The sequence below is a fragment of the Chiloscyllium plagiosum genome, chromosome 4, assembly GCF_004010195.1.
Source record: "Chiloscyllium plagiosum isolate BGI_BamShark_2017 chromosome 4, ASM401019v2, whole genome shotgun sequence".
Taxonomy (NCBI): domain Eukaryota; kingdom Metazoa; phylum Chordata; class Chondrichthyes; order Orectolobiformes; family Hemiscylliidae; genus Chiloscyllium; species Chiloscyllium plagiosum.
This window is the reverse complement of record NC_057713.1, coordinates 123,700,229-123,718,979: the sequence shown is the minus strand read 5'-3', so window position 1 is coordinate 123,718,979 and position 18,751 is coordinate 123,700,229. Positions and strand designations below refer to the sequence as shown.

The 18,751-nt window shown below is 41.1% G+C and overlaps 1 protein-coding gene across 6 annotated transcripts in view; it reads left to right on the top strand.

Moving 5' to 3' along the window:
* LOC122549388 (polyamine-modulated factor 1-binding protein 1-like) overlaps positions 1-18,751 on the top strand; it is a 508,658-nt gene that overhangs the window by 425,560 nt on the left and 64,347 nt on the right. For all 6 annotated transcript variants that reach the window (XM_043689125.1, XM_043689128.1, XM_043689124.1 and 3 more), the window contains one exon: positions 11,149-11,223. In XM_043689125.1, the coding sequence (XP_043545060.1) occupies positions 11,149-11,223 (75 nt within the window). The remainder of the gene's footprint in view (positions 1-11,148; positions 11,224-18,751) is intronic.

Sequence of the window (18,751 nt, the reverse complement as noted above, 5' to 3'; positions counted from 1 at the left end):
AAGGCGATAGGTCAGGGAGGAGAGGGTGGAGTGGATAGGTGGAAAAGGAGATAGGCAGGTAGGACAAGTCCGGACAAGTCATGGGGACAGTGCTGAGCTGGAAGTTTGGAACTAGGGTGAGTTGGGGGAAGGGGAAATGAGGAAACTGTTGAAGTCCACATTGATGCCCTGAGGTTGAAGTGTTCCGAGGCAGAAGATGAGGGTTCTTCCTCCAAGCGTCTGGTGGTGAGGGGGCAGCGGTGAAGGAGGCCCAGAACCTCCATGTCCTCGGCAGAGTGGGAGGGGGAGTTGAAATGTTGGGCCACAGGGCGGTGTGGTTGATTGGTGCGGTGTCCCGGAGATGTTCCCTAAAGCGCTCTGCTAGGAGGCGCCTATCTCCCCAATGTAGAAGAGACCACATCGGGAACAACGGATACAATAAATGATATTAGTGGATGTGCAAGTAAAACTTTAAAGTTTTAACTTTAAGACTTAAAGTCTTAAAGACCAGAGTGTTACAAACGAGACAAATTAGCACAAATTAACTGCAAAGACTAATGCTGGGATTTTACAGCTCTAAAATGGCTGTAAAATTGCACACAATGGCATAGGGGTGAACTATCCGCGTCATTTTGTTGGGGTGGCATTTCAAAGCAGTGGATGTGGGAACAGCACTTATCTTATTGAAATTCCGTTCCGGAATCCCCAGCTATAGAGCATTATATCAAGATGTCACTGATGCCTTCTTAAAAATGACCTATCAAACTAAATGAGTGCAGAGAGACTGAGCAAACCTGAAGATTCAGCACTACTGCCAGAATCCCCCAGGTAAAAAGTCTGATAGGTTGCCTGCATGAAGTTTCCAAGGCTCCCACTGGACAATCAGCAGCTTTCATCAACAGGAAGGGATGCTTCCTGTTGGTTTCTTACCATTGTCATGGAAACCTGCGAGGTGCACTTGTTATTCTGGGACCAGCTATGATATTGAAATATTCCTGCATGGTCAGGTGTCATAGCTTTTCACCTTTCCATACCCACAGGCTTCAAGATGTGGATGCGGAATGAATGGTCAGATGTGGGGATGAATGGTCAGATGTGGGGTTGAATGGTCAGATGTGGGGATCCAGGACTGAATGGTCAGACATGGACATGGGAATGAACAGTCAGACATGGATGTGCGAATGAGTGATGCAGCAAATGTGGAGTGAAGCAGTTTTGAGTTGTTGGTAGCTCTTTCAACATAGCGTAAGATGATCCGTGCGTGTCAGCTGGTGATGCAGCCATTGCCTCAATCCCCAAGTTCACCTAATGAATGGTTTGCCACTCTGCCTGCTGGCTGCTAGTAGAGTAGAGTAGAGTTGCTTTTTATTTGTCATTTCTACCATATACAACTCACAGAGTAAAAATGAGACAGCATTCCTCCAGGACCGAGGGTGTTACATGGACAGCACAACTACACTATCGTAAACGGTATAAAGTGCATAAGAAGTGTAAAACTCGCAAGTTACAGTGTAACAGAAGAATGAAAAATAATATACATTTTTTATGGCAACTCAAAGTCTTGCAAAGAAGCTCAGATGGGAAAGAGTCCAATCATACTGTGTTAAGGAGCCTGATGACTTGGGGGAAGAATCTGTCGCACAGTTTGGCCGTGAGAGACCAAATGCTCCAGTGTCTTCTGCCAGATGGCAGGAGGGAGAAGAGTTTGAGTGAGAGAGGTGTGGGGTCCTCCACGATGTTCTTAGCCTTTTGGATGTAGTGTGTCTGTTATGGATGGAAGAGAGACCGCGATGATCTTCTCAGCTGTCCTCACTATGCGTTGTAGGGACTTACGATCCGAGACAGTGCAATTCCCAAACCAGGCAGTGATGCAGCAGCTTAGGGTACGCTCAATGAACCCTCTGTAGACTGTGGTGAGGATGGAGGATGGGAGATGGGATTTCCTCAGCCTGTGCAGAAAGTAGAGATGCTGCTGGGCTCTCTTGGCAGTGGAGCTGGTGTTGAGGGTCCAGGTGAGATTCTCCACCAGGTGTATTTGTTGCTCTTCACTATCTCCATAGAGGAGCCGTTGATGTCCCACAGAGAGTGGTTACTCTGTGTCCTCCTGAAGTCTAAAACCATCTCTTTCATCTTGTCCACATTCAGAGACAGGTTGTTGACTCTGTAGCAGTCCATTAGCCGCTGCACCTCCTCTCTTTGGCTAGCCTGTTCAGGATCCCTCTGGAAACAGGAGTCAGAGCAGGAGGACCATCATTACTAATTCTTCCATCTTCTCCTTCTGCCAGGTCCTGTAAAATCACAGCCAGAACATTTTTTGGAAATCTGTGACATCATATCTGCCTCTCTGTTTCTAATTTACAAATTACATAAGGATCACATTTTACTAACTGATTAAAATGCAGGGTAATGTTATCCAGAACACATTTAATTAATGTTCATAGCAACAGTATCACTGCTCAAAATGCACATTATTTGGTACAAATCCAGTATACAATTTTTGAATAGAAAATGCAAAGAAACCTAAAACAAGGAGGTAATTACACCATCAATGACTAATTATAGCAATCTTCCATATAGAAACACGATAGCAGTATGCAGGGTTCATTGATACATGTTCAGTTTCATGCTCAAACTATAAAAATTTTGAATTGAATAATTAAAATTTGAAACAGTCCTCAGTCAGAAATCCCATGGCAACAAACTCAAAGTACAATTAGTATCCATTGAGGTGGTGAATATCAGCTATCCTGTCAGCATTGCAACCATGTTTTTGCCCTGTATCTTCCAGCCGTATTCAAGCCACCATGCCAAATCAGCACATAGTTTCTTGACAATGAGGCCTACTGAACATGCATAAGGCTAACGCCTGCCCTTTGCCATCTGACCATCCGAGAACAGTGCTCCTCCAATGATAGTCAGGCTGTAGCCAGGAAGGTCATGGAACAGATCATCACTATCCTAAAGTATAGGTAGCTGGTCCACAAATGGTTGTCCTCCAATACTCACTAGAATGTGCATCATAAAAAACAAACATCCTCCATCTTCTTGCTATTATCAAGATGCTATCCTTACTACCAGAATTTTACTCATGACCTCAGGAGGGAGGAGGCTCAAGGACATTATCACTCCAGTTTATCTATCCCTGAAAACTTTTTCAGTTCCTGAATCCCAGAAAAGATTGCTCGACCTCCATTGCTGTACATTTTCTCATCTTACCATTCTCTGATATGGACTATTATGGACTCAACTGTGTAAATATCTTGAAATAAAAAACACCATAAAACAATTATTCTATACCAACTTCGTTTAGTATCCTTTCCAATAATATATATAAAACACCCAACTGCTAATTTTTATGCTTTCCCCTTTGTGCCTCTCTTGTGGATACCGTTCTCTTGTCTACACAGTGCTACTCCACTTGTTGCAACATGGAAGGTTGGGGACTTTCTATGGCAAGACTGCAGGTGACTTTACAGGATGCCACCCAAAAGCTCTAAGCCTTGCGAGCCTGGTCTCTGAATATACCTTGACATGGTCACAGGAGTTGGGACTCTGGTTGACAGAGACTGCAAACACTAACATAGGTTGTGATAAGAGCACAAATGTTATAAACCTGAGAAAATATAACAGATTTCTACCACAAAGACCCACTACCACTCTTCCAGTTCTGCACCGCAATAATCCTGAAACATGCCTGTATGCTCTTAAACATTGCTACCTGTGAGGATCTAAAATTTGAATTTAGGCTGTTGTCAGAAGCAACAAATATCTGTAGATTTTTATTAACCACAAATGGCTTTTCAGTTTAAAATAACACAACAAAATGGCTGCAAGTAATGATTTGACTAAGTAAACTTGAACTGATGCTTTATTTAGAGATAAGAGAGAACAATGGATTTTTCATAATATGAATCATAAGACAGTGATTTGGTATTCAAACTAACCTTGAACTGCTTGCATGGGATGGTGCTATACGTAAATTAAAAACGTGTTCCTGGGTAATATCATTGGATTAACCTGCTGTAAATCATGGCACCTTATTATATGTGATTGGTCTTTTCTTGTAATTAAGGCTGTACTATCTCTTAAAAAATTTATAAATAATGTGTAATTTTTTAATGTAATTGCGCAACTTCACCACGGAACACAGAAGCCTTAAACCTCCGTGTTGCTGGATAAAGTTGCATCAAGATACCTTAATTCAATAAACTAATGACCCTTGCTTTTTGAACAGACCGTATTCGTTGATTCTTTTGACCAATCTCGAACCAAGAGGCCCCTCTTGAAGGGTCATAGATCTTCACCTGCAGCCATCATCGCCAGCAGTCTGAGGCTTAGGTGACAATAAGCAGTGATATCATGACCTTTTGTTGTACTGCAGCACTCAGAAATTAAGTAATGTCTGCCTCTGTTGGATTGGAGGTTGAAACATCAACTGGGTTCACATCTGTTCTCATGGCATTGGCCAACAATACCACACTGAGCAACTCTAAACAAAGCCCACTGTCAAGATGAAGCTGTTTCTTCGCCACTGACCGTGACAGCAAATTATGTGGCAGGCCTGCCAACACACCAGGCATTTCATTGTATATCCCAAGCAAGCTTTTTCTTGTACACAGTTTCATCAAAGAATTCTTCTGAGTCCATCTTTGATCCCAGTTAGTTCTCATGAAAAATCACTGGTCTCAAAATATTAACTTTGTTTTCTCCCTACCAAAGCTGCCAGATTTGCTGAGTTTCTCCAGCAATTTCTGTTTTGTTGTGACCCCCAACCTTCTGAAGGCTCACATATACCTGAGCTTTCTATCTGACTTGGCTGTCGATCCGGGAACGCAGCACGTGTTGATCCCACTTCGATGGTACAAACCAAGTACATGCGTTTCCAGTATTTGATCTACAGGCTACAGGGGGGTCAGTTCAGGTTACAGTGCTTCATCTTCAGGGGTGTGCTGTTCTCTAAGGTCATTTCCCCTTCAACACTATTGTCTGTTCAGACAGCAGTCATTGAGTATCTGAAAATACATACATGCATAAGGATTAGGTTAGGGAAGGTGGGCAGAGTGGAAAACACCATCTGAATCTTGTACTTTATAGCTGATTGTGGAATGAAAGATCTGAGATTTAAGGAAGTGCAAAAAGTGGATGCTTCAGCAACACTGGTTGCCATGATGTGAGTCACAGCCATGAGAATAATGCAAGGCAGCACCTTCACCAAGGGAATGTGGGCACATGCAATTGTGCCTCTTTCATGACAATGTTGTGTTGGCATGCTTCAGTGTGCCATATTGAACTGCAGGAGGTAGGAAACAGGCTTATGTTTTGAGGTGGTGTGGCTGTCAAACTGAAAGCTGGAAGTTTATGGAAACTGCATTTGAGGCTTGAAGCTATGTAAGCCTGTAAGGTTTAAGAGAAGCAAATTAATGTTATGTATGTGAGTTGATTGCTCTGGGATGTGAGCAATGGGATGAAGTGCATTGTGAGGTGAACAGTGTGTGAGGCTGGTGACAACAGTAAGTAGGATGTGGCATTTGAAGATGTATTCACCTATGTTGACCACTCAAATGAATAATTGAACTTCTCCTGACACTGGGAGATCACCTCTTCTTTCCATCACCATAACTCAGACTTCCAGTGTTATTTCTGAGAACCTGCAAATCCATTCTCTGTAGCTTGCTGTTTTATTGTCCAATAAATCCTCTCAGAAAGTCATTCCTAGCCACTGCTAGCAAACAGACTGCATCTCCCATTTATAAAGTACAATCTAGTTTTAAAAACTGCTTTAATTGGTGCTAAGATCACACAAATCTGAATCCCTGGTGAGTGTGCAATCACTCAACAATGAATTTAACATGGACTGGTACAGCAGAATTAAGAAAATGAGCAGACAACACCAAGTTCACTAGCTTCTTGCTTTGGTGTTTTTACTTTATCCTAAACACCACACTCGATAATCTACTTGTTGAATTATTAGTCCTGTGTCTTTCTTAAAATTCCTTTTGAATTTGCTGTTGTGGCCCTTTCACATTTTTTTTTTAAATATTAAGTTTGATCATGCCTCAAATTTCATTGGTTATTTAGAATCTATTACAAACAGACTGAAGAAAGAAAGAACTAAGTGCTCATGCCCAGAATCGTCATAAAGTAAGCTACAGTTTGTTTTGCTAACAAAGATGATATAACCACCAAAATGTCTGTTTAATGTTAAAATAAAGAATGAAGGAAATTCTAGCATAGAATAACATGTTTAAAATCATGCCAACTGGAACTGGATTTCTGCATTGTCAGCAATATACTCAAAGATAGAGAATTCTATTCCTGATTTTTAAAAATAGATCATTTGATGTTAAGTCATAATCAGAATTAAACTTAAAATGAGGCAACTCAACCTATTATGTCTCTACAGCTCTCTGAAAGAGCTATCCAACTATCCTTGTTCCCTAGCTTTTTCTCCATTGCCCTGAAAGGCTTTACCTTTTTGTTTCACTGAATTTAAGGTACAATTTTTGCCCATCCCTAAATACCCTTGAGTATCTGGTGGGGAAGCTGTCTTCTTGAGGTGTTGCAATCCATGTGATGGAGGTAATGTCACAATGCAGTTAGGGAGGGAATTCCAGGATTTTAATCCAGTCACAGTGAGGGAATGACACTTAAGTTCCAAATCAGGATGGTATGTGGTTTGTATGGGAATTTGCTACTCCCATGCAGTTGCTGTTCTTATCTTCTGGATCATAGAGGCCACGGGTTTAGAAGCCCAAGGACTCTTGAGTTAGTACAGTGCATCTTGTCCATGATATTCACTGTGTATCAGTGGTGCGGAGAGTGAATTGCGAAGGTGATAGATGGGAGAAGTTCCTGTGTGTTGTTGGAGCTTCAATCGCCCAGGCCAGTGTACGGTATTCCATCATACCCCTGATTTGCACCTTGGAGGTCATTGATAGGCTTTGAAATGTATGGAGATAAATTACTCACAGCAGAATCCCTAGCCTCTGTTCTGTTCTTGTAGCCACAGTATGTGTGGAGATGGTCCAGTTCAGTTTATGATCAACAGTAACCTACAGGATGTTGATAAGGATTTAGCAATGGTAATGCCATTAAGGGACGATGGTACGATTCTCATATGTTGGAGACGGTCATTGCCTGGCACATGTGTGGTGCAAATATTATTTGCCACATTATCAGCCAAACCCGAATGTTTTCCAGGTCTTAATGCAGTTGTAGACAGACTGCTTCAGTATTTGAAGAGTTATGGATGGTGCTCAACATTGTGTGATCATCAAGAAACACCTCCACTTATGTCCTTATGAAGGGAAGGTCATTGTGGAAGCACCTAAAGCTCATTTGGTCTAGGACACTACCCTGATGTGCTCCTGCTGGATCTGAGGTAACTGACTTCCAGCAATCACAACTTTTGTACCAGTTATGGTTTTATAAACCTCTATAAGGTCACCCCACAAACTCCTACGCTCCAGTGAAAAATAGTCCCAGCCTATTTAGCATCACCTCGCAACTCAAATCCTCCAGTCCCAGTAACACCCAGTAAATCTTTCCTGTACCCTCTTCAATCTAATAATATTTTTCTATGGAGTGATTCAAATAAGTAACATCTTGTGGGATTGATGAAACAAGAGAGTTTTGGAAATGGGAACAGAAAATGAAAAAGTGATTCAACAGAACATTTCAAGAGAATGGGAGTTTCAGGGCTAAAACATTGGGCTTTAAAATTGGAGCAAAGAAGCTTGGGGTAAACAGTAAACAAGTTGCCTTTATAAATCATCATTAATGGAATCAAATGCCCCAGTACGCTTCACACAGGAGAGAGTGCACTGTGTAAAGTTAAGAATGCTGACCGCAACCACTTTTTTAAAAGAAATTCTATCCTTGCTCACTATTGTTGCATCCCCATGCTTCCCTTCCTGTTCAAAGTCTTGACAATGCGGAAGGGATTTACCAGTCCTGTGGTGATATGTTTAAAGTTGTGGTCTACTAAAGTTTGGAAAAATGCATCAGAGTAGGTCCTCAATGTCTTCCTGCCACTAACTGAATTTCCCAAGGTTGTCTGACATTGGGAAATACACTGTACAGACCAGGTGTAGGGATTCCATTGTGTCTACTTGATTGCACATTGACCACAGTTTTCACAATGGCTTTGCCAGTTTCCATGAGAGGAAAGAACTCCATAAAGTGTTGGCACTTGTAGTGTGGTGGTAGTGTCCCTACCTCTCATTTAGGAAGCCTAAGTGAAGTCTCACCTACTCCAGAGTTATGTAATAACATCTCTGATTACGTTGGATGGATAAAGTCTGAGTTGCACAAAATTTTGGTGATTTTCCTGCTCAATGGAAGCAAGAGTTCATTGATGGGTGAGTGTGAACTGAAACTTGTAGCCAGTCAGTTCTGCTGGACTTACAAGCATGCAGGGTCAGGTTAGAGAACTGAAGGATGAATGGTAACATTTAGCTTTGAATGCAGTATCCAGAGCTCATGTATACAGCAAGAATAGAAATTGCTGGAAAAGCTCAGCAGGTCAACAGAATCTGTGGAGAGAAATCAGAGTTAAAATTTCAGTTTGAGTGACCTTTCCTCAGAACCCCTTTCGGTTTTTATTCATGCATGTAATGCTCCCCACGGAGACCAATAACTTTTAAAAAGCCATATGAATTTACACAAAGGATCACATTGTGCTATTTCCTATTTTTAAGGCTTTTACTCTAAAATATACATGAAAACCAACATAGACAAAATATTATTTAAAAGTCAACAGATACCCTTTTTTTGTAAATTACTGTATTTCCCCTAACATCTTAACACTGTGAGAGGTTTTTGGTTATAGGTATACATTATACTCTACTCTTCATTGACATGAGTCTCCAGTTTATAGTCCAGAGTTCCTCCTCTCAAACAGGATCCCTTCTTTCTGCTTTACGAGGGTGAACTTTCCAATGTTCTTTTCAACAAAGCCCCCTTTATTTAACAATTTGAGCGTAATCAAATGACCTCCCCTTTGGTGATTCTGTGGTCTTACATTGCACATAATCCTTATTTCCTCAAATGTTGGCTCCGTCTTCTGATTGGTGTTGCCCAAAAAGCAGTCATTTGGTGCTGTCAGTTCTGAACACGAGTCATCCCAGACTCAAAATGTTAATTCTGATTCTCTCTGCAGCTGCTACCAGACCTGCTGAGTTTCTCCAGCATTCTCTGTGTTTGTGATTTGTATCGAGCACGGTAGCATCTTTTGTGGATCCTCTTCTACAAATATCAGTCTGACTGCCTCCACAAGTCTGTATTGGCAAGCAGCAAGAACACTTGCATTCTTCTATGTGTTCATGTGTTAAAGCTTGCATCTGACTTTTATTGGGGTTTGACCTGGGCCCAGAATCCCCCAATCATAAATTCAGAAAGACATGCTACCAGGTACAACCCAGTACAATTTTGTGCCATGCCAATTACAGACAGGGACTTTATGTTACCTGAATTCAAAACTGACAGATGAAAACGTAATCATCTTACAAATAGGAATGGTCATATAATTGTGAAGGCCACAGAGCTAAGGAGAAACTCTGAATTCGGATGGCTGAATATAATGACTGTGGTGTGAGCTCTTGTCCACAAGCCAGAAAGCTGGTGGCAACCCTGCCATGGCCATTTTTGAAAGCCAGGTAAATTAAATGCCTATTCGGTAGTTAACGGTTTATTTTTACAGCTTCCGTGCCTTTAAAAGTGAGAGGTGCACCCCAAATAATTGCTGATCAACTGGAAGATAAGCAACTCTTCAGGCTGAGAAATGGGAGCTGGAAGAGAGGGAAATTAAATTGTTCCCACAGCCTGATTGCCTGTAGTAGAGAAACTGTACTTAGGCCCCAGTGTTCTCATATCAGGCTAATTCCAAGGATAGTCTCAAGACATTAGTGGAATCATTCTGGAAACAACCAATCTTACATCAAGCATGTGAAAGATAGCTTCTTTGAGACGGCACAAGAGTACATTAGGTTTTCTGCCAGATCGGCCAGGCCAAGAGGGGGATTGGATTTGTGGTCATGGCAGCATTCCCTGAGGTCCAGGGGTTATAGACTGCATGTATGTGACTACCATTGGACGCTCAGAGCAGGCACATTCATTACCAGTAAAAACCCCTGCTTGATCAGTACTCAAATAATGTGTAACCACAGCAAAAGGGTCCTCCAAGTGTCTACAAGATTCTAAGACAGACACACATGCTTCAAATCCTTTGTTCATCAGAAAACATTTGTGGATGGATCCTGGATTCAAAGGTACCCATTAAAGACCTGACTGCAAAGACCCAGTGAAATCCCCAAAAAAGAGGCAGAGGAAATCCACAGCTGCTGCAATTATGACTGCTGGGGTGGCCATCAAACAGGCATTGGGTTATTTGATGGTTTCAATGCTTAGGCAGATGGTCTGCTCTGCTCTGCATGACCAAGGACACTGCCAATCTTGCCTGTTTCCTCACTAACTGCAGGAGCAGATCCAGGGTACCATCACCAAAGGAAGGAGCCATCCGTCCTTTCACTGCAGCCATTCCTCCACAGGCTCACTTTTACTGCACTCTTTTCTCTGTCCTTAACTTGTGCAATCTTTATGACCTTTAAACATTGTGCTGCAAACTGTCTACAGATTCTGGCTCTCACTCACTATCCTTGGCTAAATGCTAAGTGGCTACATAATGGAAAATCACTGAAGAAGTCCTGAGACCCTGCTATGCAACTCACAGATCAGCCCTGATTTGACATCAACACATTTGATAAAATCCAGCCCATGCTGTTACTTTCCAAATGTGTTGCTCAATTCTCTGTTTGATTCTTACCCATTTCTTTCCTCTTTCTAACACATGGCAACATCCCTAACACACGTTCTGGAATAATTTTCTGTGCAATTACGACTCAGTCGACCTCACCTTTCCCCAAATGATCAAACAAAAAATTCCATCAAATTACCTCTGATGACATAATAAGAAAAGCATGCATTAAAATCATTTGTTACAAAAATGGCTTTAAATTGTCAACTGTGTATTAGATTACTATTGGCATTTAGTATAAACATATCTGCCGTTCTTATTGAAAAGAAATGTTTTCTGTTTTAATAAATTCATCAGGAATACAGATTTTACACTATCATACTCGTGTAGTAATAGTACGTTTTTAATCTTTACAGGAAGGCAAATGAAACTTTGGGTGCAAAAATCAAGGAACAAAACCAACTTGTCTCCCACTTAACAGCAGATAAAGTGTAAGCAATCAAGTATCTTAACAATTGACAAAACTGTAGTGCCTGTTAAATTTGTTTTATTAATTAGAAATTAATTAGTATAAATTGAATAATACTGTTGAAGATAAAACAGGGCTTGCAAGCTCCTGGTTAAAACAACTTATTTATAGTGCTTTTTACAAATGTTGTTCATAAATTTAATTTGTCAGATGTTTATAATTTTAACAAATGTGTTAGAAACATTTTGTGTCCAGCTGTTGAGGTGGTCACATTGAAGACTTTTTTTTAAAGATCTATGTGTGTGTAAATTCACTGATGATTAGATTCCTGAGCCAGATGTTCTACTGATAAGTATGCTATTTATCTGTAAAATAAACCAGGAAGGAAGAATTAGGAAACTTATTCAAACAAAACTAACTGAAGTACTTGGTTATGTATCAGCTCACAAGTCGCTTTCACAGGAAATTCTGTATGAACTAAATCTCTTGAGGAATATCATGAAACAAAGTCTATACGTTTTGATTCATATAGCAAAAAATTAATCTAGCTATGTCACTATTTTCAACAGTCAGTCCAGAAATTCTACTCCAAAATCAAAGCTACAATGTACATTATGAGGTAAAAAAGAGCTCTTTTCCGCCAGGTTAGGTGAGTTGTCCATTCTCTGGAGCATCTCCACAGGTACCTTGCCCACTATAACTTGTAAATTTTAGGGTGTGTCCCATGTCATCAGGAATCTTCAAGTAACCAGGAATGTTGCCAGGGCTGGAGGATTTGAACTTTAGGGAAAGGTTGAATAAGCTGGGGCTGTTTTTCCTGGAGCATCGGAGGCTGAGGAGTGACCTTGTAGAGGTTTCTAAAATCATGAGGGGCATGGGATAGGATAAATAGACAAGGTCTTTTCCCTGGAGTGAGGGGAACCAGAACTAGAGGACACAGGTTTAGGGTGAAAGAAGGAAAGTATAAAAGAGAAACTTTTTCAAGAGGGTGGTATGTGTATGGAATGAGCTGCCAGAGTAAGTGGTGGAGGCTAGTACAATTGCAACATTTAAGAGGCATCTCGATGGGTATATGAATAGGAAGGGTTTGGAGGGATATGGGCTGGGCGCTGGCAGGTGGGATTAGATTGGTTGGGATATCTGGTCGGCATGGACAAGTTGAACCGAAGGGTCTGTTTTCATGCTGTACATCTCTGTGACACTATGATGCAATAAGAAACAAGCTTAGAAAGTTGCAATGGGAATTTCTTCCCTTGACAAAATTCCTATGGAACGGCTAACTCAACAAGAATTTTTGGAAGACAAGTTATATTTTTTTTCCACTGTGACCAGGTTCTAATCTTGAACTATGCCTAGAAAATTGGAAGTTCCCAGAATTCCATCAGGGACCTAAAGTAAACATTGAGTTCCTGATTAGAATATGCAAGGAAAGTACTGTAAGTTTTAGGGGGACACCCATTTAAGGCCAGTTTGTGAGAACGTTTTCCAAGTATCATTGCAATACAGAGCTTAGTACTGCAGCATTAGTTATATTTGCATACATTTTCCATCTCGTTCAACATCATTAGATTATTATGCTTGTGAATTAAAATTATTTTTTCAAATTTCTTTAGAAGTTGACTCTAAGAAAGAACTCAAACACTTCTGAATGCAGGCAAATAGCTTTCAAGAGCAATTCAAGCTAATAGACAGGAGAGCCAAAGTCCCTTGCATCAAAAACATGATGATGGGAGGAAACAAGCATCCAACAAAATCCAAATGATAAAAAGGGTTATAGTTGGTGCAACATTAGAAGCTTCTTTACAACGGCTTTTCCGATGAAAGTTACAAAATGTACTGTCTATGGTATTGGGCAACTTGAAATATATGCAGGATATTAAAACCATTGGATGTGGACAGCATATTTTGCAGGAATGTTGTCAAAAATGGGAAAGGTAGACAGACAGGAGACTGGGAGAACGCAGCAAGCCAGGCTGCATCAGGAGGTGGAGAAGTCAATGTTTTGGATGTAACCCTTCTTCAGGACAGTCAGGCAGTATACATATTAACACACAGGACCCTGTTTTATGAAGGCAAAAATAATTTATGCATACATCACACCTTTTTTGTTAGGAGATCAAAAGATTGTGGAGCATACCAATCTCTGCTGCATTCACATTCACATGTTTTTAAAACCAAAATCCACTAGTTTTCATTTAGAGCTTAGCTTCATCCTCAGCAAACTTCTCCAAAATAACTTCAAAGCTATCTTGCTTCTTAAAAATTCTAAGGTAGGTCAAGTATTCAAGCTTTCCTTATAAGCACATGGTTGAAATAAAACAAATTAAAATTAATAATCACTTTCACCTTAAATTGAATCTAAAATGCTACATTTTAACCCTTAATATATTCCAAAAATGGAGACAGTATAACACTTACCACAAAAATGTCTGGTGTATCATCTGACTTGTACAGAATATGGGAAAAAAACCTTTGATATGATGTGTGTTAGAATTAGAATTAGAAGACTAATATTATTCCCACGATGGAAGATGAGGTGTTCTACCTCCAGGCGTCAGGTGGTTAGGGTTTGACAATGGAGGAGGCCCAGGACTTGCATGTCCTTGGTGGAGTGGCAGGTGGAATTGAAGTGTTCAGCCACGGGGCAGTGGGGTCAATTGGTTCAGATGTTCTCTGAAATGATCCGCAAGTTGGCATCCTGTCTTTCCGATGTAGAGGCAACCACATCGGGTGCAACAGATACAATAGATGACATTTGTGGAGGTACAGGTAAATTTCTGTTGGATGTGGAAGGATCCTTTGGGGCCTTGGACAGAGGTAAGGGGAGTGGTGTGGGCGTAGGTTTTGCATTTCTGCAATGGCAGGGGATGGTGCCAGGAGTTGGGGGGTGGACTGGTGGGGGGCATGGATCTGACAAGGGAGTCGCGGAAGGAATGGTCTTTCCAGAATGCTGATAGGGGTGGGGAGGGAAATATATCTCTAACGGTGGAGTCTGTTTGTAGGTGGGAGAAGATGATGCGATGTATGCAGAGGTTGGTGGGATGGAAGGTGGTGACCAGGGGGTTCTGTCCTTGTTGCGTTGGGAGGGGTGGGGTTCAAGGGCAGAGGCGCAGAAAGTGGAGGAGATGCGCTGAAGGGCATTGTTGACCACATGAGAGCGGAAATTGTGGTCTTTGAAGAAGGAGCCATCTGGGATTTGTTTATGGTAGAATTGTCATCCTGGGAACAGATACGGTGGAGGTGGAGGAATTGGGAATAAGGGATGGCATTTTTACAGGAGGCAGGGTGGGCGAAGGTGTAGTCCACGTAGCTGTGGGAGTCCGTGGATTTGTAGTAGATATCAATTGTTAGTCGGTCCAGAGATGGAAATGGAGAGATCCAGGAAGGGGAAGGAGGTTTACGAGATGGTCAAAGTGAATTTGAGATCAGGGTGAAAGGTGTTAGTGGAAAGGTGTTATCCAATTCAGCATAGATTGCCAAATAATTTGTGGATCTATTTTGGCATCACTCCCATGAGTCTTACAAAATTAGCTTTGCATGTTCTTAAAAGTAATTATTTTCTATTCCACTTTGCACTCATAAATATCTTAAAAATATATGGAAGAAGTTGTTTCAAATGAAAAAGACACAAAATATTGAATTTTTGTACTGTATGCTCAGATGATACAGTACAAAAACAGGCCATTCATCTCAATCTGTCCAGATTGACATTTTGAGTTTCAGTTCAAGATCTCTTTGAAGCTTCATCTAATTTAATTGGGACAGTCCTCTATTTCTTTCTCCCTCATATGTTTGTCTAGTTTCCCCTTAAGATGCATCCATTCAATTCATCTTCATGAATCCCTGTGACCACAAGTTCCACATTGACACTATTCTCCGAATAAAGTTCCTTCGAAGTTCCCTGTTTATGACTACCTTATATATTTACGGGCCAGATTTTGCAAAAACTGGCAATCTCACGTATATTGCTACTCGACTCCAAGAAATGAAAACTCTCTGCATTTCTTACAGAAGATTCCAATCGGAGCTCTTTCACAAATATGGAACCATACTTCCAATCTGACAGACCCCTTATAATGTAGAACAGGCTGGAGAAGGAGAGCACATCCCTTTTTCATGTCATAATCTGAAATTTAAAGGTGCAGAATGTCACTTTGAAAGCTGCTGTTAAAGGGCTAGAATGTACGATAAATGTGAGGTTTGGACACCAGAAGGTAGTGTGGTAGGTAAGTGGGACGGGGTGAGGTGCACAGTGTTTGGAGGGAGGGAACCCAGTTGGCATGGGAGGCTGGTGAATATGGTGTCACGTGAGTGCATTGCCACAGAGTAGGATGACAATTGGTTAGGGAGTAAGGAGGCCAGTTGGTTTGGGTGCTGGGACAAGGGGACCAGTTAGGTGAAGATATGTTCAGTGTAAGTTGGGATGAGTAGGAGGTATGAAGCCTGAGTAGGGAAAGGAAATTGTGAGTGTCAGGCAACAGGAGGAAGGATCCTGTCTCCCAGGTTAGGGAAGGGAGGTGTCAAGTTCAGAGGGTGCAATGCCAGTGGTGGAGAAGAGTGATTAGGTCCTAAAGGAATTAAGATTTGCAGGGGCAAATATCAGATTCAGAGAGAAGTTTGGGGATATCAAGTCAAGCAGAAAGAAAAGTAGGGAGAGACAGTGTGGAAGCAAGGAAGTCGGGGCCAGAGCGGAGAGAGTAAGATCCCAGGCATAGAAGGTGGGTATTGGGTCTCAGATAGAGAAGGAGTGCAAGGGGTCTGGGGTAAGTATAGTTAGGGATATGAGAAGTAAGTTGGCAGTTCAGTTTAATAGTTGCTCAAGTTTTAGATTTAATAGTCTAACTTTTCCTGAGTGATGATTTACTTCAGCAGAACCCTCCAAATTTCTCAATTTAAATGGATGCTTTCAGAGGCTTCTAGGCATAAGAGAATTACCCAATGAACTGTTCAATTCCCTGAGCAATTCCCTGTTGTGATTCTACAAGTTCCCTGAGCGCTACTCCCATCTACTCTTCAGAAATACTACCTGGCTTTTGGAATATCTGGGCCAACAATTCTAATTTTGCTCTTCCCAATAAATGGAAACATTCTCTCTGTATTCCTGTATCAAATATTTCTAGTTTTGGACTCCCTTATCCCAGGGAAAAGACCTTGTCTATTTACCCTATCCATGCCCTCATGATTTTATAAAAATTTTGGGCGGCACGGTGGCACAGTGGTTAGCACTGCTGCCTCACAGCGCCTGAGACCCGGGTTCAATTCCCGCCTCAGGCGACTGACTGTGAGGAGTTTGCACGTTCTCCCCGTGTCTGCGTGGGTTTCCTCCGGGTGCTCCGGTTTCCTCCCACAGTCCAAAGATGTGCAGGGTCAGGTGAATTGGCCATGCTAAATTGCCCGTAGTGTTAGGTAAGGGGTAAATGTAGGGGTATGGGCAGGTTTCACTTCGGCGGGTCGGTGTGGACTTGTTGGGCCGAAGGGCCTGTTTCCACACTGTAATGTAATCTAATCTATAAGGTCACCCCTCAGCCTCTGACATTCTAGGTAAAATAGCCCCAGCCTATTCAGCCTCTCCCTGTAGCTCAAACCGTCCAATCCTACTAACATCCTTGTAAATCCTTTCTGAACCCTTTCAAGTTTCACAACATCCTTCCTATAGCAGGGAGACCAGGATTGAACGTATTATTCCAAAAGTGGCGTGTGGAAAGGTGGGTGAGTCAGCTGTTGGGTGGGGGTTTTGGGCATCGATGGGAGGGTGAGGGTTTCAATAGTGTATCAGGAGTCAGGAGTAAGAGCAGATTTTCATTCCTCTGACTTTTCTTCGTAATTATTGAGCTAAGTAAATTGGGCCCTCCAAACTCTCTGGCTCTAACTCAGACTTGGGGACGTTTTTGAGAGTCCCAGATGTTGGGTCTTTGCCATCTGAAATATCAATTTTATGCGCAATATCCATGGAGTCAGCTGCATTAGGATGTCTGTATGCTCCTAACGGGCACCTCTACTCTGTGTTTTAGCAATCACTATTTTCTTATGACAGCTTATCAAAGATAAATCACATCTGTTGCATTGCCCATGACTTGTCTCACTAATAAGTCTTCAAAGAATTCAATGAAATAGACAGAGGATGATTTTCTTATTTAAAATACGTGTTAAGTATTCCTGATGATATTTAGCTATCAAGGATCTCTCCATTTTCTCATTGAGTTGGGATCCCATTATTTTTCCTACACTTGACGTTAAGCAAACTAGTCTGTGGTTCCCTGGACATGTTCTACCTCAATTTTTAAGTCTGACATTAGCTAAGCTCCAGTCTTCTGGTACAACAAACTGTGATTTTGAGCTATATTCAAACAAATTTTTATAATAGATTATTTTAAAATGTGTGAATACAATCACTTTCGACCATGGATTTTATCCTTTTTAGAATTTGATTCATTTATTTAATATTTTGCTTTATATATAAAGTATGGTTATAATGTTTTTGATCTCACTTTCCAATGTTATGTACTTTCTCTTGGTAAATATTGATACTTTTGCCATTTTCAATCGCTGCCTGTGATTTTATCATTTCCATCCCTGACTGGTACTTTTCCCGTTGGAACTATCTTGTTTTGATATATGTGCCTGTAAAATATTTTATTTTTGTCTAATGTACTTTGCTAAATTAATTTTAGAAGAACATAACAAATAGGATCATGAGTGAACTTCGATCCCAACTCCACTTTTCCATTCGATCTTCAAATCCCTTGATAACCAAACGTCTATCGATAACATTTCTAAATATATTTACCAACTAAGCATCCAGAGCAGTGTAAAATTCATAACTCTGTGAAAATAATCTCAGTTCTAAATGGCTGGCTCCTTTTCCTGATATTATCATCCCTTCATCTAGACTCTCCAGCCAGGAGAAACAGGCTCTTAGATTTATGCTGTCAAATTATTTCTCATTCTCTTAAACTCCGGAGAATATTGGTTCTTTCTATTCAATCTGTATTCATTGGACAGTCCTTTTATCCCAGAAATCAAGTCAATAACCAGAATTGCACACAAATTCCCGTGTAATCTCAGCAAACTGCTACATAGTTGTTGCAAGGACTCCAGGGGAAAACCTTGAATTAGGAGGGAAAATGGACAGTGGAATTGTAGTGCACAGTAACCCATAGCTGTTGGTAGCAATGTGGTTAGCTTACAAATTCAAGTTGCTTGCCAATTTAAATGATAGCAGCATGCAGCCCAATTCTAAGCACAATTCTGAAAGTCCCATGCCTCAGTAAGGGGCTTACCAGTACAGTACAACTTAAAGGCTACCTACTTTCTGAAGTGCATTCCGGCTGCAACAGTATTGGAACTGGTTACATTCAATGAGATCATGGTTAACCTGATAATTCTCAGATCCATTTTTCTGCCTTATCCCAAAGCCCTAAATATGTTAAAAATCTGTCTATCTTCACCTTGAGCACACTTAACAACATGGTCTCTACAACTGTACACAGAAGCAAATTCCACGGATTCACTATCTCTGAGAAGAAATTCTTCCTCATCTCCATCTTAAA